The 24,906-nt window shown below is 38.5% G+C and overlaps 1 protein-coding gene across 1 annotated transcript in view; it reads left to right on the forward strand.

The window, feature by feature from the left end:
- The window catches only part of PIEZO2 (piezo type mechanosensitive ion channel component 2), a gene marked incomplete at its 5' end in the record, with an annotated part of 302,973 nt that overhangs the window by 205,388 nt on the left and 72,679 nt on the right, over positions 1-24,906 (forward strand). The window contains 11 exons of the mRNA XM_080609696.1: positions 181-343; positions 7,036-7,164; positions 8,254-8,292; positions 10,076-10,217; positions 10,735-10,871; positions 13,529-13,765; positions 16,946-17,069; positions 18,700-18,950; positions 19,558-19,706; positions 20,325-20,498; positions 23,370-23,411. Coding sequence (XP_080465822.1) covers positions 181-343; positions 7,036-7,164; positions 8,254-8,292; positions 10,076-10,217; positions 10,735-10,871; positions 13,529-13,765; positions 16,946-17,069; positions 18,700-18,950; positions 19,558-19,706; positions 20,325-20,498; positions 23,370-23,411 — 1,587 coding nt within the window. The remainder of the gene's footprint in view (positions 1-180; positions 344-7,035; positions 7,165-8,253; positions 8,293-10,075; positions 10,218-10,734; positions 10,872-13,528; positions 13,766-16,945; positions 17,070-18,699; positions 18,951-19,557; positions 19,707-20,324; positions 20,499-23,369; positions 23,412-24,906) is intronic.

Consider the following 24,906-nt stretch of genomic DNA (forward strand, 5'->3'; position numbering starts at 1 on the left):
ACTAAATATGTGGAATGAAAATATCACTGCATTTTAAATAAGATGGCAAATGCTGTTTTTTAACAGAGCAATTGATATTATAGGTAAGCAAAAATTACTGAAAAAAAATCTTTTTAAACCTTGTGAGATTTGGTGTTCATTCTCTGATGTGGTTGTTTGGGTTCTTTTTAATATCCACAGGTTGTTCGGTGTCACTTCTCTTACTCAGACAAACTGCTCAAGCACTTGGATGATCATCAAAAATCAAGAGTTACATTGGTATCACCATGCTAATCCAATCTTACTGCTGGTGATGTACTACACCCTCGCAACTCTTATCCGTCTCTGGCTACAAGAGCCCATTGTAAGGGTAACTTCCTTCTCTTTTTTAGCACTAATAACTAATGACTATGAGACCAGCCAATGCAGATACTTGCTTAGAGAGGTACAAATATTCAGGAAAATTAAGGGAAATAGACAGCAAGTGCAAGCTGGTACCTTGAATTTGATCTTTTTTTATAAGTGTCTTTGGGAGTTGTATCTTGCAGGGGTTATATGGATATTTTTAAAATCAGCAGAACTATTTATGTAAGGAATGCTAATGGCAGAGCATTAATGCTTACTCTGATATGGAAAGCCTATATCAGTGAAGTATTGCGGTGCTGTTGAATGGAAGGCAAACACTTGTCTAGCAGAACTGAAGTAGGATACTTGGCTGGCACAGGATCCTGCAAGACAAGACAGAGTTTTCCAATTTTATCACAGATAGAGAAAAAAGATTCTTAAAACCTTTTCTTCTGAATCTGTGCACCTGAGTGAAAATCCCAATTTTCATGTAAGAACAAGAAAAAATGGAGTCAAGAAGTAAATTTTTACTTCTTCCAGTATCAGAGGAAATATAAGACTCCAAAAGTACCTTAAAAGCTGAGAGTATAAAAAGAAAGATCCCCTCCTCGTAGGCTCGACATGAGTTTTAGAGTTCAGGTTTTGCAGTGCTGTAAACTGCAATGAAAATACTCATGACTGAACTGTGAATTAATAGAGTTCATAGCAGCAAGTAAAAATGTTGAAGGTTTTCTTATTTTAACGTCTTCTTATTTTTCATATAATGAATAATGTAACAGTTAACATTTGAAAAGGCAGACAAAATATATCACCTCTGAACTGATTTGTCTGTTATTTGGGGTTTACATATATTGGGCTTCATAATAAGAGGTAAATGATGCCAGAACTGTCAGCTAGAGTTACTAAAAAATCACATCATAAGTTTCCAGAAATCTTAAGACTGGCTTTTCTAAAGTCACAAGACTGTGATCCAGTGCCCTCTGGCATTGGGTTCTTTTGGGATTTTTTTCCTATTATTTTTTCTGCAGCTGCAGCACCTGGAAACTTACTTTTTTTTCTTTCCTTAAGTGAAAATTGAGATTTCCAGATAATAACACAATTTTAACACTGGGACTGTAACAAAGACTTCTCATCTCGGAAACTGCATAGTGAAATCATGAGAACTACTCACAAAGGAGTAGACATGTGAAATGCAGTTACTGGGACCTGTGTGATGTCAGCACCTCTGGGAATTCATTTCTAGTACCCAGGTTGTTTTCTTCAAATTTTAATCATCTTAAACTTTGGGTCTTGGTCTAAGTTAGGTACTGTGCTTTTTCAGTGGAGAGGAATGGGCCTGTCTATCTCAGGACAGACAGAATCCTGCAAATTCCTACAGGGACTACAGAGGACCTATAGTGGACTTGCCTGCACTTCTTTCTTTTAGACTGCTTATGTTGTCTGAGATGGATATTCCCATAAGACACTAAAATCAGTCTCTGAGAACTGGAAATAAATCAAATGAGAGCTGCTTTATAAGCAATTGAGCTAGAACGAGTAAGTATTAAAAGAGATTAATTTAGGAAAAGTTGTCTCTCAAACCCAGGACGACATGAGAAGCAATACAAAGTCCTGGCACTCCTGTGGGAACTTCAGATTCCAGAGGAATGATGCTTCCCTGCAAAGATAGATGGACACTTAAAAAAAGAGAACATTGTAAAGAAAATGGGACCTGTGCATTAATGCTTATTTTTGATGCACAGGATGTAGTGATGCAAGTATTTGTCATTAGAAAGAAATGCTGAGATTTGCAAAATTTACTATATTTTACACACTTCTCCTTATGGGTTTTTGGTTTCGTTTGGTTTGGTTTTGTCTATATGCATTTCAGTTTTCCTTTAGTGATGCCATGTATCAGGAATTAATCTTTCTCTTACTAGCTTTCTCCTGGTAGACTCCATTGTCAGTTATTTAAATCTAGAAATAATTGTACCCCAGGTTTCATTGAAATGTATTTTGAATTGTAAATTTGTAGTGTATTTGATTCATTATGTTGCTAAGTATATAACCTGCCTTTGCAATCCCCAGTGATTTCAAAGTGACATTGTATTTAGGATCTCACCACTAACCTACCTATAGTTGGATGGATGGCAAAGACAGTATACCAGCTACTGTAAAGCAGTTGTTCTCTGCATACTGCTGTCATGTACAGTTAAAAGTAGCTCATTTTAGAAGTTTTACTCAAAGAATCGCTTGAACAAAACCTGTTCTGAATAAAATGTTTATGATAGGTTATCATAAGGGGATCTTTATTCAGTCTAAAAAGATGTACTTAAGCTAAATATAATACTGGCATAGCAGGTTCTAAAAACAGAGTAAGAAATGTAGACCTAAATCTTGAGTTTCAGGCTAAGTTTTCTCTGTGTGTGCATTTGTCCTTGTTTCAAAGTATGGCATGTATGAGATTTCAGTGTACGGTGTGGGATTCTGTATGAATCTTGCTCATGCAAAACGCCCTTGGTGGTCAGCGCAAGTTTTACTTTTCTTATGCCTTCTACTTTGGATCCTGATTTGTTCTAACCTTGAGCCTTGTGAAATTCTACCTCTGCAAATAAGAAGAAGCAATCTGCCTCTGGAGATTTCAGCTCATAATTTTAACTGCTAGTTCTGAATATATGAATAGGGCCCATTCATTCCGTCCAGTGAGTGGTAAGGAATAGTACAGAAGTCAACAGAGTTACAGCAATTTAATGTAAAGTTCTCTTACAGCATTTTTAGAATTGTTTGAATTAAGACTCATTTGACAGTTGCTCAGGTAGTGGAAGAAGTGGAAGAATTAGACAAGTCAAAGAACTTACACAAAGAAGTTGTAATCATATGACTAGTACTGTGTTTTCTGACTTTTCTTCCTCTGCTGAGGAAGAGAAAACAAGATTTCTCACCGTTCCCTATAGTTTCTTAGGCTAAAAATATGTTACTAAAAGTCATTGTCTATATCTTAGGTCTTTTGGTTTTTGTTGTTGTTGGTTTTTTTTGTCACCCTGATGACAAACTACATGCTGTTGATAAACAGTTTTTTATGGTCCACATTTATATTAAAGTTTCAAATGGCAGTGACAAGTATTTTAAGCACAGAATCAGTTTATTTCATCTTACAGTTTGGCTAGGAATGCCCTTTTACAATCAAGTACAAATACACCATCATATGCTAAATGTGCTACAGTTGCCTCTGAGAAGTAAAACTAAATTAATAATCATTGTTCATCCAAATCGCATTTAAAATACAGGACCTAATGGTTAGGATCAGAATTGAGAGACTTTCGAAACCAGCTAGGATGTTTGGATGTCCTATTCCCATGGGTAGCTTTGCAGACCTCTGCTCAAAGTCCCGATTTATTCTTACCCTATTGCATCAGCTGATTTTGCATAAGCAATGAGAACACTTACCACCAGCTAGTTCCCATTAAAAGTGTAATTTGGGACCCTGCCTTTGAAACACCTCAAGTTCAGACAAAAGCTAGCTTTACACCATGAGGTATCTCTTTGTTGGCAGTAGAGAGAGTTTAAGTAAAACAGCAAGTACCAGGGCAGATGTGTATTTCTGTTGCAAACCAAGTCAATTTAGTAAAACTTCATTTGAAGCAGAAATGCAAGCATTTGTTAAGTAGAAAGGTCAAAATAGGCAAGAGAAAAATTTTAAGTCCTTCCAAAGAGACCATTCATGTTGAAGTAAAATATGACAATTAGTTGACTGGTTGTTTTGTAGGTAATAGCAAGGTAAGTTCAAAATAATGCTACTAAAGTTGGTGTGAAATCTATAGTTTGGCTGCAGCTCAGCAATGTTCCTGAACCTTTACTTAAGTCCTACTGAAGTTAGTAAGACCTTGCCTCAGGTTCCAGGTTCCACAAGCACTTGTGTAATTTGCTGAGTAGGGGTGGGTTTATGAAGCAAGACCTTACAACTGTGCTAATGAGAATTTGGCTCAATATGCTGAACAACTGATATAGGTGGACAATGTGATGAGAGGAAGTGGAGTTTTTGTAATTCTTTGATTTTGGTAATTCAAAGTTTGTTGAGCTTTGGTAAGTTCAACAGCAATGTAAAACCCTACGTGAGCACTTTTCATATTAGAAGTACCTATGTCTATATTTAGTACTACAGCACTTTTTTCATAGGAAAATAGGTTTTTTAAAACATTACTTTGAAGCACAGGTAAGTATACTTTTCAATGCTCACCATTCCTGCTAGTTAATACATAAACATCCAGGCATTAATGGATGTCAGAGTGGAACAGCCACTGCTATAATTAATCCATAATATTCACTTTATGTTCTTGCATACCTTCCTCTGAAATGTTCAAGACCTATTATTTCCATCAGAGCCAAAAATCCGAATGCCACCTGAAGTCTTGGGAGGAGAAGAGAAACCAGAAAACTAAGGAAGTGTAAAGGGAAAATAGTAATGAAAATAAGAAGTAGGGTCAAGGTCTATGATTCAGAGTGAGAAACTGGGCAAAGGCTGACAGCAGAGTTAACTTCAGTAGTGTCAGCTTCTCCCTGATGGTATCGCAGGGCTAGTGAGTCCTGCTGAGCAACACTGTGCTGGAAATGCTCACACTTTTACATGCAGCCCACTGGCTACAGAGCACTCCCCTCCTCTCTTTGGTGCCACAGGGTTGAGCTTCCTTCTTCACTGCTATGAACAACAAGATTTGGTGCTTTGTGACATTTGGGAAGTTCAAGGAGAAAATGGCACAGTGCAGGAAGAGGTTTGAAGGAGCCTGAAGAGGAGTTGTAGCAGCGCATGGTTTATATACATATACCCAGGTTTCCTGCTTGTCACTGTGCTATAGGAACATCCATGTCTATTTAGGAGGCCCCATACCCCTGCTGGGCCATGGAATTAAGGTGCAGTTCAGACTAGTGCATTAGCAATACTCCTCAATTTAGTGGTAACAGTTCCTGTCACAGATGAAGCAACAGAGCATGTGGATCATAGGCAATCACAGACTCACAGAACAGTCCAAGTTGGAAGAGACCTCTGGAGATCTTCTAATGCAACTTCTTGTGAGAGCAGGGCCTCAGATTAGGTTGTCCAGGGCCAAGTCTTGTATTTTTCCAGCAAAGGCAGCCAATGCCACTGATTTATTGTTCTCACGGTGATTTTTTTTTAATTATTTTTATTTTTAATATCAGAAGATATTTCCCTGAATCTAATTATGCCATTAGCCTCTTGTCTTGTAACCATGACTTCCTGTGAGAAGAGCACCTCTGTCTTCTCTAAAACTACAGTTTAGGTATCAGAAGGCTGAAAAAGAACCTAATTCCTTCGTCCTTCAGCTTCTCCAACCCCTTAATCATCTTGGCAATTTTCTGCTGGACCATCTCCAGGTTTTCCATGTCTCTTTTGATTTGGGGGATGCCAGAACTGAATTGCAGGTACGGCCTGACACTTGCCAGGTACAGTGGAATAATCACATCCCTTGATCTGCTGGCAGTACTCTTGTTGATGCAGTCCAGGACATGTTTGCCTTCATCGCTGCCAGAGTTCAGTGCCGGCTCATGTTCAGCTTGCTCTGCACCAGGACCCCCTGAGCCTGTTTCACAGAGCTGCTTCCCACACAGTCTGCGCACAGCCTTTACTATTACGTGGGTTTATTCCAGGTGCAGGACTTTACCTTTGTTAAAGCTAGTGCATTTTTTGAACCGTCTCTGGCTTATCTCTGTATGGTGGCTTTTGCTTTTGTCCCATCCACCTCACCTCATTGTTCAGTGTCATTCACAAACTTTGTGTGGGTACAATTCCATCCAGATAGTTTTGAAGGTACTGAATAGTAGCAGACCTAGTGCCAGTCCTTGAGGAACTCCACTCATGACAGACTACCATTTTGACTTCGAGTCATTGCTCTGCTTTGTGCAAGAGAGTGTAGCTAGTTCTCTATCCATCTTGTTGGCCATCTGTCAGGTCCTTATCTTACCAGATTGTACGCAAAGGTCGTGTGGGACAGTGTGCCACAGATGCTAAAATCAAGGTAGCTGACATCCACAGCTCCCCTTTCATATACTCAGCCAGTTGTTTCAGCATAAAAAGCAATCAGGCTACCCTTGGTAAATCTGTAGTGGCTCTTTCCAGTCACCTTGTCCTACATGTGAGCATGAGCACAGATAGTTCTGTGGCTTGACTCAGAATCAAGAGTAGATGAGCCTAAGTGGATGACCAGCACTGACTAGTTTGGTTTATGTTGATGCACAGAATGGTGAATTAGGTTAGCCTTTAACAGTTGATATGTTTGCTCAAAAGGTCTTGATCCTTTCAGTTCCTTGGTTGTTAGTGAAGAAGAATTGGCTTTTTACATATATAGGCAGATGAGAAGAGTGAATTTTCTTTCAATACACTTACTTGAAAATTAAACATCTGTGTACTAGCTTATGGTATGACTATATAGTAAGGTAAAGTAGTATGTGGAGGTCTGTGTAGTTTTGATGTCTTGTAGCTATCAGGAAACATCTTGGCATTAATGGACTAGCAGTTATAGAAAAGTTCTGCCATCATTTCTGAAAATGCCATTTCAGTAAGTGTCATTGCTCATAGACGGAGTGTGTGAGACACTAAAAAATATTTTAAAGACATACTTCGGAGAGGGAGCATCAATTAGGGGAAAATTAAATTCCTCTGGTAAGATTGTTATTTAGAGAGCTGTAACTAGTCTTGTCATTTGTATTGTTTAGCAGATGCCTGATGAAGAGAAATCTGTTAGCAGGGAAGATGACAAAGAAATAGCCTGCAGCCCAGTTCCAATGACAGCAGAGAGAAGACGCAGTCTGTGGTATGCAAGCCACTATACAACTGATGAGAGAAAAGTAAGGCTGGAGGGGGAGGGGTCTCTGCATTAATTGTATTTCTATCAGTTAGTTAATTTTATCACGGTTACTTTGAAATTAAGGGAAGGAGCATTATTTATGTTGCAAATAAGATGATCTTCATGTGTGATTATATAGATCAGGTAGAATATGAAGGCTGCATGGCAGAGTAAGAATATATTTTGTAAAAGTTAATGAAAACAAGAGCCAGTGTAAGGAAATAAAGGAAGAGCATGCTGATGTTTTTCGCTTCTGCATGTAAGAAGTTTAGGGTCAGGCTTTTGGCATAAGGCCATTATCTTTGTGCAAAACAACTAGAAAGCCTGTTAGGGAGCTTAATCCTGATGTAAAGATCTGATCTGCCTTGTAACTACTAATTAGCATTGTCATTGGTAAGGGGGGACTGCCACCTTGTCTTCCTCCAAGCTACTGGTGTCCTTGGTGAATATTTATAGCAGGGCAGTTAAGGCAGTTGGTGTAAAAGCCTCTGGAAGGGTCCAGCTTTCTGCCATCTGTGCTCACCAGATGCAGTGCAAAATTTAATTTGATGAGTTGCAGTTAAATTTGGGATCTACAGACACTCTGTTGAGCCACATATACTCAAGCCCCAAGAACTTCACCATAATAATTGTAATGGTAAATGGGCTGGCAAATGAATGCAGTATCACATTGTCTATTAGTATAAACGTTTCATTGGAAGTATTTTTGTAATTACAGCAATTCTAATGATCACTTAAAAACTTAGTTTTTAAGCACTGGATCATTAGAAAGACATTAGAAAGCAGTTAATCAGTATCATGGCGTACTGATTAATTCTTTGACCTAGAATCTAAAATTTCAGTGCAACACTCAGTTTTGATTTACAATTCACAGGAACATACAGTAAAGGTATGTCAATGCTATGGCACACTAAATACCATTTTATTGATTATGGTGTACAATTCTTTTTGCTTTTTAAGAATTCTTTCTGAATTTCTTAGTGCAAATCTGCAGAAGTCACCAAACATGCATGCATGTATTCAAAAAGTCAGACTTACTAATGCTTAAGCCATGCTTTTTAATAATTTATCCTTGCATTGCTTTTTGCAGCTTCTGTCAATGACCCAAGATGAATACAAGCCATCGGATGTTAGTATACCACTAGTCTTTGTAATTTTGTAATCCTCCTTAATGTGTGTAAATACAGATTACAGATATATACAGATAAAGCCTTAGATGACATTTTTTAAGATGTCTTTTTTATGGTTAGCCTGCCATTTACCCTATAACCTGATTATCCTAAATATAATTGTCTTTTGCTTCCTTAATAATTGCACTGAGAAACCACTGATTAGCCCTGAAATTGATCATTTGAAATTAAACTGCTTGTAGTAGTACCAACTGGCAAATGATCTTTTCTATTTCATTGGGTTTAAATGAGATATCACAATATGCTTTCTAATGCAAGCCATCTTTAAACTTGATTTAGCTTCTTTGCTGTATTTTTTCTTTCATTCGTGTTGAAATGCTAAGGCTCTTAAAGCTTGACTGACAACATATGAGTTTAATTTGCAGATTAGAGAAAATCCAAGTCCTTGTTTGAACAGACAGCAAATGATCCATTTATCTTGACTGCTATAGACCATAGCAGACTCTGAAAGCAGAAATATCCCCTTTGTTCAGTATGCACAGAAGAATGAAAGATGCAGATAAACTTTGGGAACAGCTGTAACCAAATCTGAATGTGCTCCACAGCCTGTGCTTGGTGTAGCTGCTGGATATAATATAACCCAGATACTGTGCATCGTTTCAAAAGCAAATTATGCTCCTATCTCACAGACTAAGCAGAAGTCAGTCTTCAGCATGTATGATCATCAGTAGCCCACTGCATGTGAATATCTGCCAATACAAAAGAGATTTATGATTATGGTTGCTGGAGCCCTAATCCAAGCAAGTGCAAGAGCTGAAATTTAAGTTACAAAATTAAAACAGTGCAAGAGTGTTGAGTTAGTACTACCAAATGGTAGTATCAATAACAGTAATTATTCAACTGGTTTTTATTAATAGCAGCAAAGGTAGATCTCACAAGGAATAATTTAAAATGGAAAGTAATTCATAATCATTTTTTTCATAACTATTGGAAATAATTAAATGTGAACTGAAATCTGAAAATCTTGTATTAGTTTGCCTAAGTAGGAGGATGAATTTTTTTGTTACAGCTTTAGCTTAAATGCAGGATATATAATGATACATTTCTAGCTTGTCTGTAAAAAACTAATTTAACCTGAGAAATACAGGATGTCTGAAGATGGGCTCACTGAATTACTGTTTGTGCAGAGCCATGCAGTCAACTTTAGCCTTCCCCAGCTGTAGATGTGTTAACTTTGTTCATCTTTATACTGCTTTTTCTTTACATTTAATTTCATAGGTAAGAGAGACCAAGAGCATGCCCAAAAGTAGTCATTTACTATAGCTCACCTGACTGCAGTAACTTAATTGCTTTTGCTTGTGTATCCACAGTTTTATTCCTTTGCAGACTGCTTGTGTGCAAATTGAAGTGTTACTTAATGCAATGTGACGTTCTGGGAATTCGAAAAATATAATTGAAATCTCTTAAAGGAAGTCTTTATAGAAGTTCGAAGTCGCAGCAGCATTTTACTGTTTGCTGGAGAACTTCACTGAAACAATCTTGTAATTCTATTGATACTGCATAAAAAGCTAACAACCGTTAATTTTGGAAGCTGTTGTGCATTACTTTTGCATGCAACATGACTATAACATACCAATTTATTTGGAAGAAAGAAACATAACTGCAGTTACTTTTTAAGCTCCTTTAGCATTGGCAATCTAACACTAGCATAGCACAGAAGTAGGAGTTACGTTCTTCTGAGAGCCACCCTAACTGCAGTGCCTCTCTCTGATGTCCTGGCAGGTGCTGCTGGTAACAGTGAATGGGAACCCTGCTGACTATCATACCATCCACCCTGCACTGCCATTAGAAAATGGTCCAGCCAAAGCAGACATGTACTCAACACCACAGTACAAATGGGAGCCTTCAGATGACGTGTCAGGTAGTGAATTGCATGGGAATTACCCTTAGTTTCATATTTTTTCATATTCTGTGTGTCCAATTACTGCCTCTAGCATTTTGGGGCTTGGTTTCAGTTTGGTAAGCTCTTCAACTTGTTGAAGTTAACTAATTGCTGGTACCTTACAATGATAGCCAATCATATGGCAATTTGTATACTGGGCTCTAGACATATTCTATTCAAAATACTTTGCGTAACAACACAGTGACTGTGGGGTTTGCATTGCTTTAGTGCACTCAGATGTAATTTTTGACCTAGAATCTAAAATTTCAATGCAACACTCTCAGTTTTGATTTAGAATTCACAGGAACATACAGTAAAGGTCTGTCTATGCTATGGCACACGAAATACCATTTTATTGATCGTAGTGCACAGTTCTGCTTGCTGATTGCTGTAGACGTAGCCATCAGAGTGATTGCAAGTGAAACCATTCCAGGAGAGAGTGCACATGCTACCTTTAGACAAGCATGAATTGCAAATAAGAATTTCTTTTTCTACTTAGAAAAGGAAGAGGAGGAGGAGGAAGAGGAAGAGGAAGTTACTCAGGAGGAAAAAGAAAATGTTAAATTACATGCCTTGGTCTCTGTGTTTCAGTTTATCATGAAACAAAGTTATATTTGTGCTCTGATAGCTATGATGGTAAGTACTGGCAGCAACAACAACAAAATACTGTTAATTTTACAAATAAATGTATCTTCTGAATGTTTTCCTGAAAGCCTCATTGGTGAGTTTTCAGTAACTGTTTGCATTAGGGTTAGTAATTATCAGTACGGTGTCTGAATCATTTTGGGTCTGGTTTAGGTTATTAATGCATAATTCCCAGGCTTATTATACATCTATAAATAGAGCAACACATGGGGTTCTGGGTAAGCCATCACATTTCCAGGACTGGGAGTCCTGGGTTTTGTTGTCCGTTGAATGTCAGAAAACCACTGAGGCTCAGTTTTCTTTTGATTCCCAAGCTATACATAAACAGGTGTTGTGGTTTAAGCCCAGCTGGTAACTCAGTACCATGCAGCCGCTCGCTCACTTCCCTCCCTTCCTCCCCCACTGCTCCCAGAGGGATGGAGAAAAAGAATGCAACTCCCACGGGTCAGGGAACAGTCCAGTAACTAAGGTATAACACAAATCACTACTGCTACCACCAATAATAATAATGATAAGGGAAATAACAAGGCAAGAGAATACAACCACTCACCACCCGCCAACCAATACCCAGCCTGACCGAGCAGTGATCTAGCTCTTCCAGGTAACTGCCCCCAGTTTATAAAGTGGGCATGACGTGCTGTGGTATGGAATACCTCTTTGGTTAGTTTGGGTCAGGTGTCCTGTCTCTGCTTCCTTCTGGCTTCCCCTCCTCCCTGGCAGAGCATGAGACTCAGAAAGTCCTTGGTCAGAGTAAACATTACTGAGCAGCAACTTAAAATATCGGTGTTATCAGCACTGTTCCTTGCCGAAAGTCAAAACCACAGCACTGCACCAGCTACTAAGAAGCAGAAAAATGACTGCTACTGCTGAACCCAGGACATCAGGCTTGTCATGCTTTTACTTCATTCTGAAATTTGCCTACAAAATTAAAGCATTTCATAGCAGTATAGTGAATTTTTAAAAATATAATTCCTACTTCAGCCTGAAGCATGCATCCAGTTACTTACTGAGAAGAAAATATCTGTAAAGCCTGATTTCCTATATTGACACAGAAATGTCTCAAGAAAACCACAACATCATGACAAGCAATATTTTGCTATTGTTTTACTTACCACCCTTATTTTTTTTCTTGTGTTGTTCCTTGCTTTTGAGCCAACTTGATGCAAATACCTTGCGCTGCACTTCAGCAAGTTTTCAGCATAATGTTCAGATCTCTCTTTATATTCCCAATGCAAGCTTTGGTTTTACTGTTTTGGAAAGGTTTCAACTGTGATGAAATTAACCATAAAGGTTCTTGGTCCAGTTTTGCATTAGAAATGGTAAAAAAAAATTAGCTTGGCTGCTTCTTGTTTGCATAAAGTTTCAAACTTTATTTTCTGTTCTTTAACAGGAAAAGTTTCTCCACTAAATAAGGCAGACTCCTTGTGCAGAATCTGGATGTGGTTTGATGAGTTCTGAGACATTAGCAAAGTAGTTATTTTCGTATTGACACAGTGCCTCTGTTTCCTGTTTGTAAAGCTCACATGCTTCATATAATCTGCATTTCCTTTTTAATTCATTTCTAGGGTCATACCTCTCAATATCAAAGGAGGAGATATATTTAAAGAGTTTTCTTGCAGTTTAATATTGTGATATTACTGCTTTCTTAGTGGAGAAATACTATCCCGATTTTATATGACCCAAATTAATTTATGAATTTATTTATGGTGTGATCTGATGCAAGATCCACTTATACCATAACCAAAGACAGCCTAGTGTAAGTTATTTTCTTATATGGGGACAAAGAAGTAGCATATTAGTGTTTTTCACGTACCCTTAAAAGAGATCATTCACAAGGGAACTGAGCTAAACTGAAATATTCTTAATGTTTCATACTTTCCCAATTAAACTGAAAAGGGATCTATAATGTTTTATTGACAGTTATTCCACAGTTATACCAGCATATATGTAACTGAGTTTAGTCATAAATTGATAACACAGTGTTAATAAAAAACACTTAAACCCCCAATCTTTTTCCCTAAGCGTCGAATAGAGCAGTTTTCAGTAGCTGATTTCTGCAAGCTACAGGAAACACTCTATAGTTGTGAGTATTTCAGGTAATTTAACATGATTGGTGTAGACTGAATGTTCTTCAGGTTTGGTGTGTGCAGTGTGTGCATACCATAGCTTTCCAATTTAAATTGATTCCACAAAAGCTAGAAGTTAGCTGGGTTTTGTAAGCCTGTCAGAGTGCTTGAATGTAGCATCTGTTGATACATTATGTTGATGTTGGTATGTTTTGATATCCCCACTCTGAATTCTTTGCTGCTGTTTTGTAAGACCTTGTGTGCCCAAAAGTCAGTCTGTATTTTCTGTCTCTTTCAGTTTGGTGTACTGGGAAGCAGTGAGTTTGCTTATAAAACTTACCAAGGTGAAATTAATGCACAAAGCAGGGTTTGCCCTCAGCTGTGGACTTCTTAAGACTCTACTTTTTACATGTTCTTCAAGGGATTTATTGTAGCTGGATAACGAGCTCATTAAGATGTGTGAAAGTCTCATGTCAGTGAAAATGTGCACTAAGTAGGCAAGTTTGTAAATGACAATGTACATCAGTGTTGTTCCTGAATGTATCTGTGAACATTTTTTCTTCTCTTTCCTCCTTCCACAAGGCATGGAGTATCACATATCACAGCTGGTTGACTTTTGTGTTACTAATCTGGTCTTGCACACTGTGGATGATTCGGGACCGAAGGAAATATGCCATGATCAGCTCCCCATTCATGGTTTTCTATGGTAATTTACTGCTAACGTTGCAGTATATATGGAGTATTGAGCTCAAGAATGATGAGCTTCCTCAAGTATCTGGTTTTTTAGAAAGAAAGGAACCTGGGGAGTTGGCATCAAAGGTAGGTGTTACAAATAGCTGAGATCTATTTACAAAACCCCAAAATATATTGTGATTAAAAATTTGGAACTTCTGGCATTTCTTTAAGAGTGAATCTTCAGTATTCAGTATAACCATGTTCAGTAGCAGCTTTGCAATAAAGGATGAGTCATTTAAAAACAGTGTTCAGAAAATTACTTCTTGCTTTTTAAGCTAATACCAAAGCAAATGTTTCAGACATCTTTGTAGATTTTCATGTTATTTCTGTAGAAAATCCTTAGTGGATGGAAATTATTCACTTGTTTGGTTTTATAAACTGGATACAAAACTAGATGTGATATGATTTGTTAGATTAATACCCATGAGATGTCAGGTCTGTCTCTGACTATGACAGCAAATGGAATTACAATATCATTGCAATTACCAATGCTACTCATGCCCTTATGATTTCATACAAGCAGCAGTACACAGTTGTGATTGAGATTTAATTCTTTATCCTTACACCTGGAGCAGCATGAGTTGCAGTCCATTTCAGGTCAGAAACAATACTCTGTTGACCTTAGTGCATGGTATATTATTTTCTTTGATGTCTTGAAAGCACTACAAAATGTATTTTGATTGGGAAGTTTGCCTTTGGGGATGGGAATGAGCATAAATAGGAAGTTGTTTCCTAGAGCACCCAAGAGGCATGTCTCAGAGAGTGCGTCAAGTTGGCACGGCTCCCGTTGCACTAAGCGAATCACTTCCCTTGTGACACCTAATTAACATTTAAGGTGATTCTGTAAGTCATTTTCCTTATTGGCAGTGCCCTTTGGACAACCATATCTGAGTCTTTAATGCATTTGAAAATTAGTGAGTGCTGTATTATTTTTCTCTTAAAGATAGGGCTAGTTTAGTAAGAGAGAGCTAAAGCTCAAGAGGTTCTGCAAGAGAAGTTCTACGGTTTCTCTCAATAACTTTATAAATCTTTAAGGAGTTTTAACTGTCTTAGCACGTCAGCCCCTTTGATGTTGTTTCTTGTTAGCTATATCATCAAACATTTTATCTGAAACTAGCTGGTGTCAAAAACGAAGCTGTTGTGTATTTATGATAATTTGGCTGCACCCATAAAACTAATAGAAGATACCTAATGCTGGCTTTGAGGCTGAATGCAGTGCACTCTGTAAATTTTACAGAATCACAGGGTGGTTGAGGCTGAAAGATTTCTGGAGTCATCTGGTCCATTCCCCAACTCAGGCAGGGCCATCTAGAGCTGATGGCCCAGGACAATGCCCAGATGGCTTTTCAGTGTCCCCAGGAAGGGAGACTCCACAAGTCACAACTCTACCTCCGCATTTTCCTTGCCCATGCTTCATACAGAATCTCTGTCTCTCTACTGTGGTTATGCAAGCCATCACACCCCATCTCTGCGATCCCAACAAATTCGTAGCCCTGCACAGAGGTCTCTAATTCCTTGTGTTTATTCCCCATGCTGCATGCATTAGTGTGCAGGCACTTCAAAGAGGCACCTGGCACACTCGATTTCCCAGAAAGGATCTGGAAGGTTTCCCTGTAATGGTGCCTTTAAGGCATTTCCTTGCTTCTGGACAAATGCTTTAAGTGACCTTGCATAAGCCCTGTTTTGCTGATTATGTGTTTCCTTCTGTTCACATTGCCCCAGACACCCTTTGCTTGTCAGCCCTGTCCATCACTCCCTCTCAAGGCTGCTATTAACTCTCCCTGTTATTTCTAGTTTAAAGTCCTTTTTATAATGGTTGAGTTTAAATAAAAGTTCAATACTGTATTCTTCAAAGAAACAACAATAGAAAGAAATGTACAGTAATTCTTTCTGCATAATATTCTGCATACTGTGTGGGTGTTTTCTGGTCTGAAAAGGAAATAAAATGGTAAGAGTGACTAAAAGCATTTCTTTGATGTGCATCATTTCAAGACTTTTCTTGGAGTCAGCTCTGGCTCTGGAAATGCCAAATAGAACAAGGAATAAATGCAGAAGGGAGATGGAGCTAATCACTGCAAAACAAATCTGTGGTTTACAATATCAAAGGTTTGTGTTGCAAAAGCCAGAGCTCCAGGGGGTATCTGGAGAAGCTGTGACAATTCACACAGGCTGACAATCTTCTGCTACAGCTCAGCAATAGCTGCAGTATCAGTGAAAACAACTGTCGCTAGCCTGGGACCTCTCCTTTCCCCCATGAAATACTTGCATATTAGATGAAAAACAGGAGAGTTCTTTACATTGTACTACTGGCCTTGTCATTCTATTGTGTGAAAAATACTTGGCTCTTACATGCTTCCTGTTTGAGATTTTACTCTTTTAAGTAGTGAAATATGTCATCTTCTGCACCACTGGAATCCATAGAAACTTTGTAGAATGTAAGCATAAAATCAAGTGTGTGATGAATAGTCATCATGCTGTTTTCTGAATTTTGGCCAGCAGCATTGCAACCTGTTGAATTTAGCTTTTTGCAAAACAGAGAAATACCCTCTTCATTAAGGAGATTTATTTATTTCTAAGATATCCTGCTGTTGTTGAATTATTATCTCTTAAAGCTGTTCAAAGAATTAAAAGCCATCTTAAATCTTGTAACTGCTCCAAATGCAAGGTATATTCAATTTACTGGGTCTTCTGTAACTTAAAGGTATATAAAAAGGTTTTTTTAATTTTAAAATTGTGTTTAAGTACCTGATGCACCAAACCCCTTAAATCAAAATTCAGGCTATATCACACTCCAGTAATGACAGTAACACTCACCTGCATGTGCTTCTTCCCTAAAGAAGGGAAAACTGAACAAAAATGGACAAATGGGAATTATTCCAATCAATACATAATGAGAAGATCTTTAAACTTGTAAGACAGTAGTTTCAAACTGAATAGAATGGGGTAGAATAAAATCGTACGGGTAAATACCTTTAAGAAAAGAAGCAGAGCAGTAAGTTATTCCTCAGTGGAAAAATGCAGATGAAATAAAGTTGATTATAATGCAGGATGTTTCCTAAATTACTTAGGAATTTACTTAAATTACTTAGGAATTTACTTAAATTACTTAACTTCCACGAAGGTGCTCTTTGACACTGATGCCATCGTTGCTATTTTCTGATGGACAGAGGAAACAAAGGCATGCAAAATTCATGAAAACGTATTTTTGTATTAGTAGGATGTAGGATATACAATTAATCTGTTATTTTTGATTTTTGTTTGCAGATTCTTTTCACAATTACTTTCTGGCTACTGCTTAGGCAACACCTCACTGAACAGAAAGCACTTCAGCTTAAAGAAGCTACTTTATCTGAGGTCAAAGTTGGAAGTGAAGAAAATGAAGAAAAAGGTAAAGCCAGATTCAATTTAACCCTTCAGTCATGATAGAAGTTCCAGTTACTACATTTCTGTGATGCTGAAAGCAGTTGGCAAGATATCTTTCATTAGCCGAGATATTGCAAATCTATTTGCACCCATCTTTCAGGATATAAAAATAAAACAGCTTTGAACTTTAGAAATTTAAATAAAATGAGAATTCTCTGTACTGGAAGGTAATTAAAATGACTCCTTTAAAAAGTGTCACAGAACTTTCAAATAATCAGTTTACTCCTGTGGCCCTAACTCAAACCAGCAGATTAATTGCCCTAAGAGTTTAACCACACAAAAGAGCTTATGTAGGAAAAGTCAGTTGCTAAATCTTGGAAGTTTTATTGTGCATAAACACTAGTACAAAGCCAGAAGTTAAACTACTGATTTCAATTGGAAAATGAGCATGTATATTTTCAGTGCAGGGGCTCATGCTGTAAGAAGCATCCCTGAGAGCAAAGTTTACTGCTAGTTTCAGCTCATTGTAACAGCTTTACGGCCTGTTCTCTTTTTTGCTACTGGACACATGTTCCCCCTTACCTTCTTTGCCTGTTTCTGTCTCACTGTATGCTTATCTGTAGAAGTTCAACTCACTGAAATGGTAGAAAGCCAGCCTTGGAAGCAGTGATGTAGTTTCCTGTTTGATTAATTACAATATTTGTCTCAGTAAAACATCTGATTAGTGTCAGAGCTGGACACTGCAAGGATTTTCAAGGCAGGAGCAAGGGAAGAGTCTAAGAAGAGGGATGAGTGAGTGGGACAGAAGGATTGGGCAAGTCATTTGATGGTTAAATATTTAATATTGTTCTCATCAGGAAGAAAGGCATTGCAGCTACATTCTATGGGTATGACAAGTCCTGTTTCCCAGATATTTCTCATGTACTTACTACTGGGAGGACACTTAACCTGCCCTCCACAAGCCTCACAAGGTTAATAACTGGGGAATCCTGACCTCTTCATAAGGCAAAATCAAGCTTGTCTTTTCTGCTGTGGCTCAGGTACATTAGATGGGGCTGGATAAGTGGTAGTTTCTCTGGAAAACAGCAGTGTTAGTGCAGCATTTATATTTTTTAAGCTTGTTTGGTTTTATGTTAATGTTTTCTCCTGCTAGTGGTTTTTGGAGGTAACCACAATATTCTCTACAGGATCAAACTCAAGATGAGAGGTTCAAACTCAGAATGAGAATTTAAACTTCAAACTCAAGATAAGAGATTTCTGGTGGTGCTGGTGGCTTCTTTGTTTTCCGGTTTAAAAGGTTCCTTGCCTGGGAGTATAGGTATTGCTATGGAAAGTGTTTTGGCCGTTACCCATTATACAACCCTTAGGCTTTAACTTTCCACTGACAGCTGCCTGCCCTTCAGACAAAGTGAAGACTGATATCTGGTAAGGACATACAGCTATGCACTGTATGGCTCCAGAAGCAGGTTGAAGCTCATATGAAGTTAAAACTCCTTCCTATGCTCTGGAGGCATGTATGATTCAGCAGTACAGTCTCTTGTGAATATTGTGTTTTGAATTTCTGAGTTGTGTGCAGAGATTTTACTTTCCACCCATTTCAATTCTTACTAAAAGTCCCCAGAACAGACAGAGGCCAAATGTGACTCTATTTGCAGAAGAGGAGTCGCAAGAGGGAGAAGTGGCAGAAGAACTGGAGGAGGAAAAGGAGGAGGAGGAGGAGGAAGAGGATGATGAGGATGAACAGGATATTATGAAAGTCCTGGGGAAGCTCGTTATGGCTATGTTCATCAAGTACTGGATTTACGTCTGTGGGGGCATGTTCTTCTTTGTCAGCTTTGAGGGTAGAATTGTCATGTACAAAATCATCTATATGGTACTGTTCCTCTTCTGTGTAGCCCTTTATCAGGTAAGTGAGAGCTGTGTTGACTAAGTTTTGTCCTTAAATACAGTGGGCTGTAACTTTAACTTGGTAATAAAGTAGCTCCAAACAGAATTCATAAACAGTGTATTTGTTCTTTAATAAGATACAACTTATTAAGGTCATTTTAAGGGGTTAAGATTAATTTTCGTTTGGTTTTTGATTATAGTGACAAAGTGCATATAAATAAGATGCATACATAGATCTCTGCTCTAGGTTGCCACCCTACATCACCATGAGATTTGGTCCTACATAGACACCAGTTTTTGTGACAGCTGGTCCACGCAGCTTCCACACCCCAGTGAGCAGAGTCCCTCTCCTAATGGTGATGAAACTGAATGACCGAAGCTATCCCTGGCCTTTATGTCTGTGGCCATGTCTCAATAACCTTTTTACACTAAAATCTGTACTTGAGTGCATGTGCATCAGGAGTAAAAACTGTATCTCAAAGAACTGTGACTGCCTTAGAGTGAATACTGTTTACTTCAGGCCAGCTAGAAAAAGTAGTAGTCTTTTTTGTTGCCAGTGTTGCTAGTATTCTTGTCATTTTCTTTGCCTTCAGCTTGTTTCAGCGTCTTTAGTTTATGATTTTCAGGTGCACTATGAATGGTGGAGAAGGATTTTAAAGTACTTTTGGATGTCAGTTGTTGTTTACACAATGCTGGTGCTTATCTTCATCTATACATACCAGTTTGAGTCATTCCCTGGGTTGTGGAAGAACATGACAGGTCTGGATGAAAACAAGTAAGTGGTTTTAACTAATGTAATTTTTTGAATTCAGTGTGCTGGAATGATCTGAGAGTAGTCTTCCTTCTTCTATGGGAAAACCATCATGAGACCATCTCCAGGCATAGCTGACTTTAAGCGCTCAGCTCTGAAGCCGTAGATTTATTGGTGTAACAGTAGAGATGAGCAAATGCACAAGAGGGGGCTCAAAGAATCATGTTTCCTTACATCTGCTGCCAAGGCCTTTGCATTGCTTCTGTTCCCAATATGGTGCCAATGCTTCTCTTTGCCTCTTTGACCATACAAACACGACTGGGGAGAAATTAAGGGTAGACTTGCAGGATTTCTGAGCTGGTGACGGTGGAGCTGCCTCCTGCTAGTGAGGAAGGGCTGAGTTCTTCCTCCTCATGGTGAGTTGGGAATTTCTCAACAGGAGCTTACATTTGAAAAATATATGCAATGTGAGTGGATCTCCAGTGCAGAGCTTTCATTCAGAGGCAGCTCGTCTGGTGCAAGAGATCTATGGCAGCCCCCTCATTTCCTATTGCAACTGATTTGTAATAATGTCTTATGGCAAGAAAAAGATTTTGGTGTGAAAAAGTAACTTAGTGCCTTACTTATTTTTTTTTTCTCCAGACTAGCAGACCTTGGCTTAAAACAGTTTTCTGTGGCTGAGCTATTCACACGCATCTTTATCCCCACCTCCTTCCTGCTGGCATGTATTTTACACCTTCACTATTTCCATGACCGGTTTCTCCAGCTCACTGATTTAAAAGCTGTAACCAGCAAACAAGACAATACTATTTACAGGTAAAGAAACAAAGTAAATGAAACAAAGTAAATGGAACTGTTGGTTGTCTGTATGAAAATGCTGTTTCTCACTGGCTTGTAATGCTCACTTTTCGTTATTTTTTGCCTTTGCTATGACTACCTGGCTTAAAAAGAAGGTGCTCAATATCCAGCACCCTGATAAACAAACAACAACCAAAGTACCTGTCTTCCTTCACTTTCCCCTACACACTGAAGTTTTTGATTTTGGGGTACATTTTCAAAGGTCCTAACAGTATTTATGTATTTATCTCATTGGCTTTGACCTTAAATGGGAGTTAGATGCTGAATTGTTGTGTGTGCCTTTTTGTTGTTCCTGTCAATAATAGAGAATATGGCTTTTAATTTGGCTCACTTTTGTTTTTCAATGTTCATTTTGGTGCCAAGTGAAGACTGGGAGATCTCTGGCAAATACCACATTTGCATTGGACAATTAGGCCTTTTTGTAAAGTTGAAGTTCAGGAATGGAAAAATCCCAAACCTGGGGTCACTCTTTAAAGTACAGACCATTGGCTTTCCTAGCTCTTTGAGACATTCAGCAATCTCATCTGGAAGTTCATTAGCATTTTTTCATTATTTTGGGTCCTCACTTTTCCTTGTTTAACTCTTCCATATTCTCCTGCGTAAAACCAAATCTGGCCTAGGATCCTGCTCCATGAGTCTAAAGCAGAGAAATGGTTTCATAGTAAATTGTGGCATATTAGGCAATTTACTCTAATTCTTTGAAGAAACCAATCAATTTAGACACTTTTTAGGGTGTTTACTTGTAATTCAGCTGGGTTTCTATGAATGGGGACTAGCTGGATAACATCATGTTCACCACAGCATGTGGTGGAATAATGACAGTTTATCTTAACAGAGAATTCTGCTTTAGGGCTTGCTAGATTTACAAAAGCATTTCAGATACTTCTTATGCATTCAGTTTAATATGAAGCTACTTTACAGGGTATGGTACAACTATGTTTGTGTTTTCTGTCATCAATGCATGAGAACAAGCTCTATTTTTATAGAATGCTTCCAGTTTCTGTATTTAAATAATTGTTAAAACCAGAACAAATCAAACTTGACGAGATTTCCTAACAAAAATGTGTTACATGGTTTTGGGGTTTTTTTTTTTAAACTTACCTTGGTTGGATAATACCATTTCCTTCTGCTTTTCTTGGATTGCTAAATGTGATGGTAGAGTCAAGGGACCGCTGAAGTGGCCTGTTAGCACAGTCCTTGTGCAGCAGGTGTACATTAACATCTCTGACCTGGGCAGCCATGTCCTGAAACTGGAAGCCAGATAGGTGTCTGAGCTGAAATGGGGATTGTTCCTAGGCTGAAGCATTTGGGGGCATGCATTAGTTTGCCGTAACTGCATAAGCTCTTTTGTAGCCCAAACACTTTGCATTTGTGCCAAGTAAAATAGAAACAGCTTCCAACTCCCACCTAATAGACACAAAGTGGAAAAAAAAAAAACAAACCAACAAATGAGGCACTTGCAGGATTTAGGTGGGTTTATGGTACACTACTCTCTGTGAAACCACGACTTGCACATCTTTCTATTATACATGAAAGATATCAAAATAATATACAACTCTTAACACTGCCTGAGGAGTGAAGCTACAGCTTATTTCTTCCCTTGATGCAAAAAGTCAGTACTGAGCATCAGCCAACTTTATAGTTCAAAGCTTCAAGATGAGAGCTCAGCTGGCGTTTGTATTGATGATCCATAAAGCTGGATAAGAACTAGCACAACAACCAGCTCCAGCTTAACAGTAATGCTAGAATAAAAATAAGTTGCAGGGGCAACTAAAATACAGATTAAAGACTCATATGTGTATGGGCAATTTTCTTGCAAGGCGACTAAATCTCATTTTTCCCTTTTACTTTGAAAACACTAGAATTCACTCAGCTGGTTTACCCTTCAAATCTGTTTATATGCTCTTTCTTTTGTAATAAACAAAAAAAATAAAATAAAGAAACTGAACCTTTATTTTGAGTAAGCAGACAGAACTCAGTCCTTTTAATAGCAAACTTGTTCAAATAACCACAGCAGATGAAAGCCAGACATGAAAGTGATAGGGAAAACAGCTCCAGTTCCTTCATCTGTCCCTGAACTGCCATGTGTGATTATAGTATGATTGTGTCTAACTGAAAAGTACTGTTAAAATTGCTGAGACTCTTTTGTATTAAGATGTTGCTTCACATGAGCAAAGTTTGTAGGGTGAGTTCAAGAGTAAAGCTCTTCCAGCTGCAAATAAAGGGACAGAAAACGGCACGTTGGAATTGGCAGACCGAAGCACTTCTCACTATTCATAAAGGTGACAAAGATGAGTGTCTCAATTTTGCATATGCAAAAATCCTCGGATTAGGACTTTCCAAGCCTATTTTCTTGCTGATGAATTGTAGTATGGCAGAGATAAAGGCTGTGAGATAGATAATTTAATATGATGCTCCATCATAATTACTTTTAAATAAAAAAGAAGAAAAATATCTATTATAGATGTATCTATTACAGATATACATATTCATAATATCCATCTATTTTAAAAATATGGATATTGTAAGGCTTACTTGCTATAAAGCAGTAGAGGCTGTTCTCACATTTTGGGGACCATGTAAAGTACCTGTGGTTCTAACTGAAGTTGCATCCAAATGTCTAAGGAAGTATTGCATTTATAGGCTTCCTAGACTTTTCACTGCATGGTGTGTGTTAAGCTTTCAGGTCGTGCTTTGTTATGACAATGTGTCTCTCTTGGTAGACAGGAAGTGCATTCATTCCTATTTAACTGTTTCCTTTTCTCTCTCTCTAATTCATTTCCCATTTTCATCTCATGCATTCTTGTGCTTTCATCTCCCACCTCATAGCCATGCCAAAGTCAATGGCCGTGTTTATCTAATAATTAATAGGTGGGTACTTCAATTCTTCCTTTACTTTAAAACAGATGTACCTTAACTTGGTTGTTACTTCTTAATTGCCTTAAAGTATGTTCTTGCTGCACAGTTCTGTGAAGTAAGCAGGGAGATAATGTTCAGGTACTGTAATCTCCTGTAGCTGCTGAAGCAGTTAATACATCTCTCCTCTGTATTTATACATTACGAGTTCAGCTCCCAGCTGGGGATTTTTCTCTAAAATTTTGCCCATGCCTCAATACAGGAATAATTGGTGCTATTTGTAATTGGCTGCAGACAATAGACTTGGTTGAGGAGGCTCGTTTATCTACCCTTTGTGTGTGCATGGAAAGATGCATGCCTGCATGTGCACATGTACACACAGACACGCAGATACACTCAGACACACGTCTCTGTCTTCTTCACAAGCATCTAAGAAAGTGAATTTGAGGGCCTGATCAATTATGGTATGTATTATGGGTTTGTACAGACTGAGATTTCTCTATTCAGAGACAGAAATGGAACATGCAGTACACTGAAACCACTGCATGCAAAGGCTATTAATTCATGGGCTGAGTTGAGTGCTGCAGGATCCAAACTAGAAAAGCCCATATTCCCACCATTGTTGTCTCTTTTTAAATGTTGTCTTGAAAACAGTTCCAAAAAGTAGATTTATTTCAAAATATTTAACTGGAGCACATGTAACCTTTTGTTTAATCAGCTTTGAGAATAGAAGGACTTTTGAGTTTGTTGTGGCTACTGAATATAAACAGAAAAACCAAAAAAATCCCTTGTTTAAATATTTGTGACTACCTGCTCTAACAAGAAGTTGATTTATGTATCATGTTCCCACTCCTTCTTCAAATGTCATCACATAGTTTAGGCCAGGGTTCTTAGAAGTTCACCAGAGCTAGAAACCTGGTCTGCACGAAGCCCATGTGTCAGGGAGCAATGAGGGCAGGCACCTTGACAAGGGCAAGCAACCTGGGAGCCGAGGGGCATGACCAGGAGGAAAGGCTGGACTCTCATCCACAGGAAGTCAGGCTCAGGAACTAGCAACTGAGGACGAGGATTAGATCTGGAGATGGTAACAAGGGTCAGTCACAACTTGGTGAGCTCTCAGCAAGTCTATAGAGGTAAGCCAGATCAACAGTGAAGGTGGGGAGTCAGTCTGAAGGTCAGGCTTAGGATAAGTGAGGCATGGGAGGAAGCACAGGCACGGCTGCAATGCAGCTGCAATGTAGCGGTGACAGCCTTAGCGTGAAAGCAGCTCCCAAAGAAAGGAGAGAGACCCCCTGCGCTGAGGCTTCCTGGCCTGTCCGTATACCCCAACATGTACCAAACAGCTGGCCTCGGATGCAAGCAGCAAAACCCTCTGCAAGGGCAGGGAAAGCATTTAGGGTCCTCCTCATAGAGGTATGGCACTGTGTGCTTAGTTTGAATCTTGCATACCAAATATTCAGGGTCACTAATGTTCTGCAGAGCAGAAAGCTTTCTTTTATTAAGGATGTGC

This window comes from Psittacula echo (assembly GCF_963264785.1).
Source record: "Psittacula echo genome assembly, chromosome: 2".
Lineage (NCBI taxonomy): Eukaryota > Metazoa > Chordata > Aves > Psittaciformes > Psittacidae > Psittacula > Psittacula echo.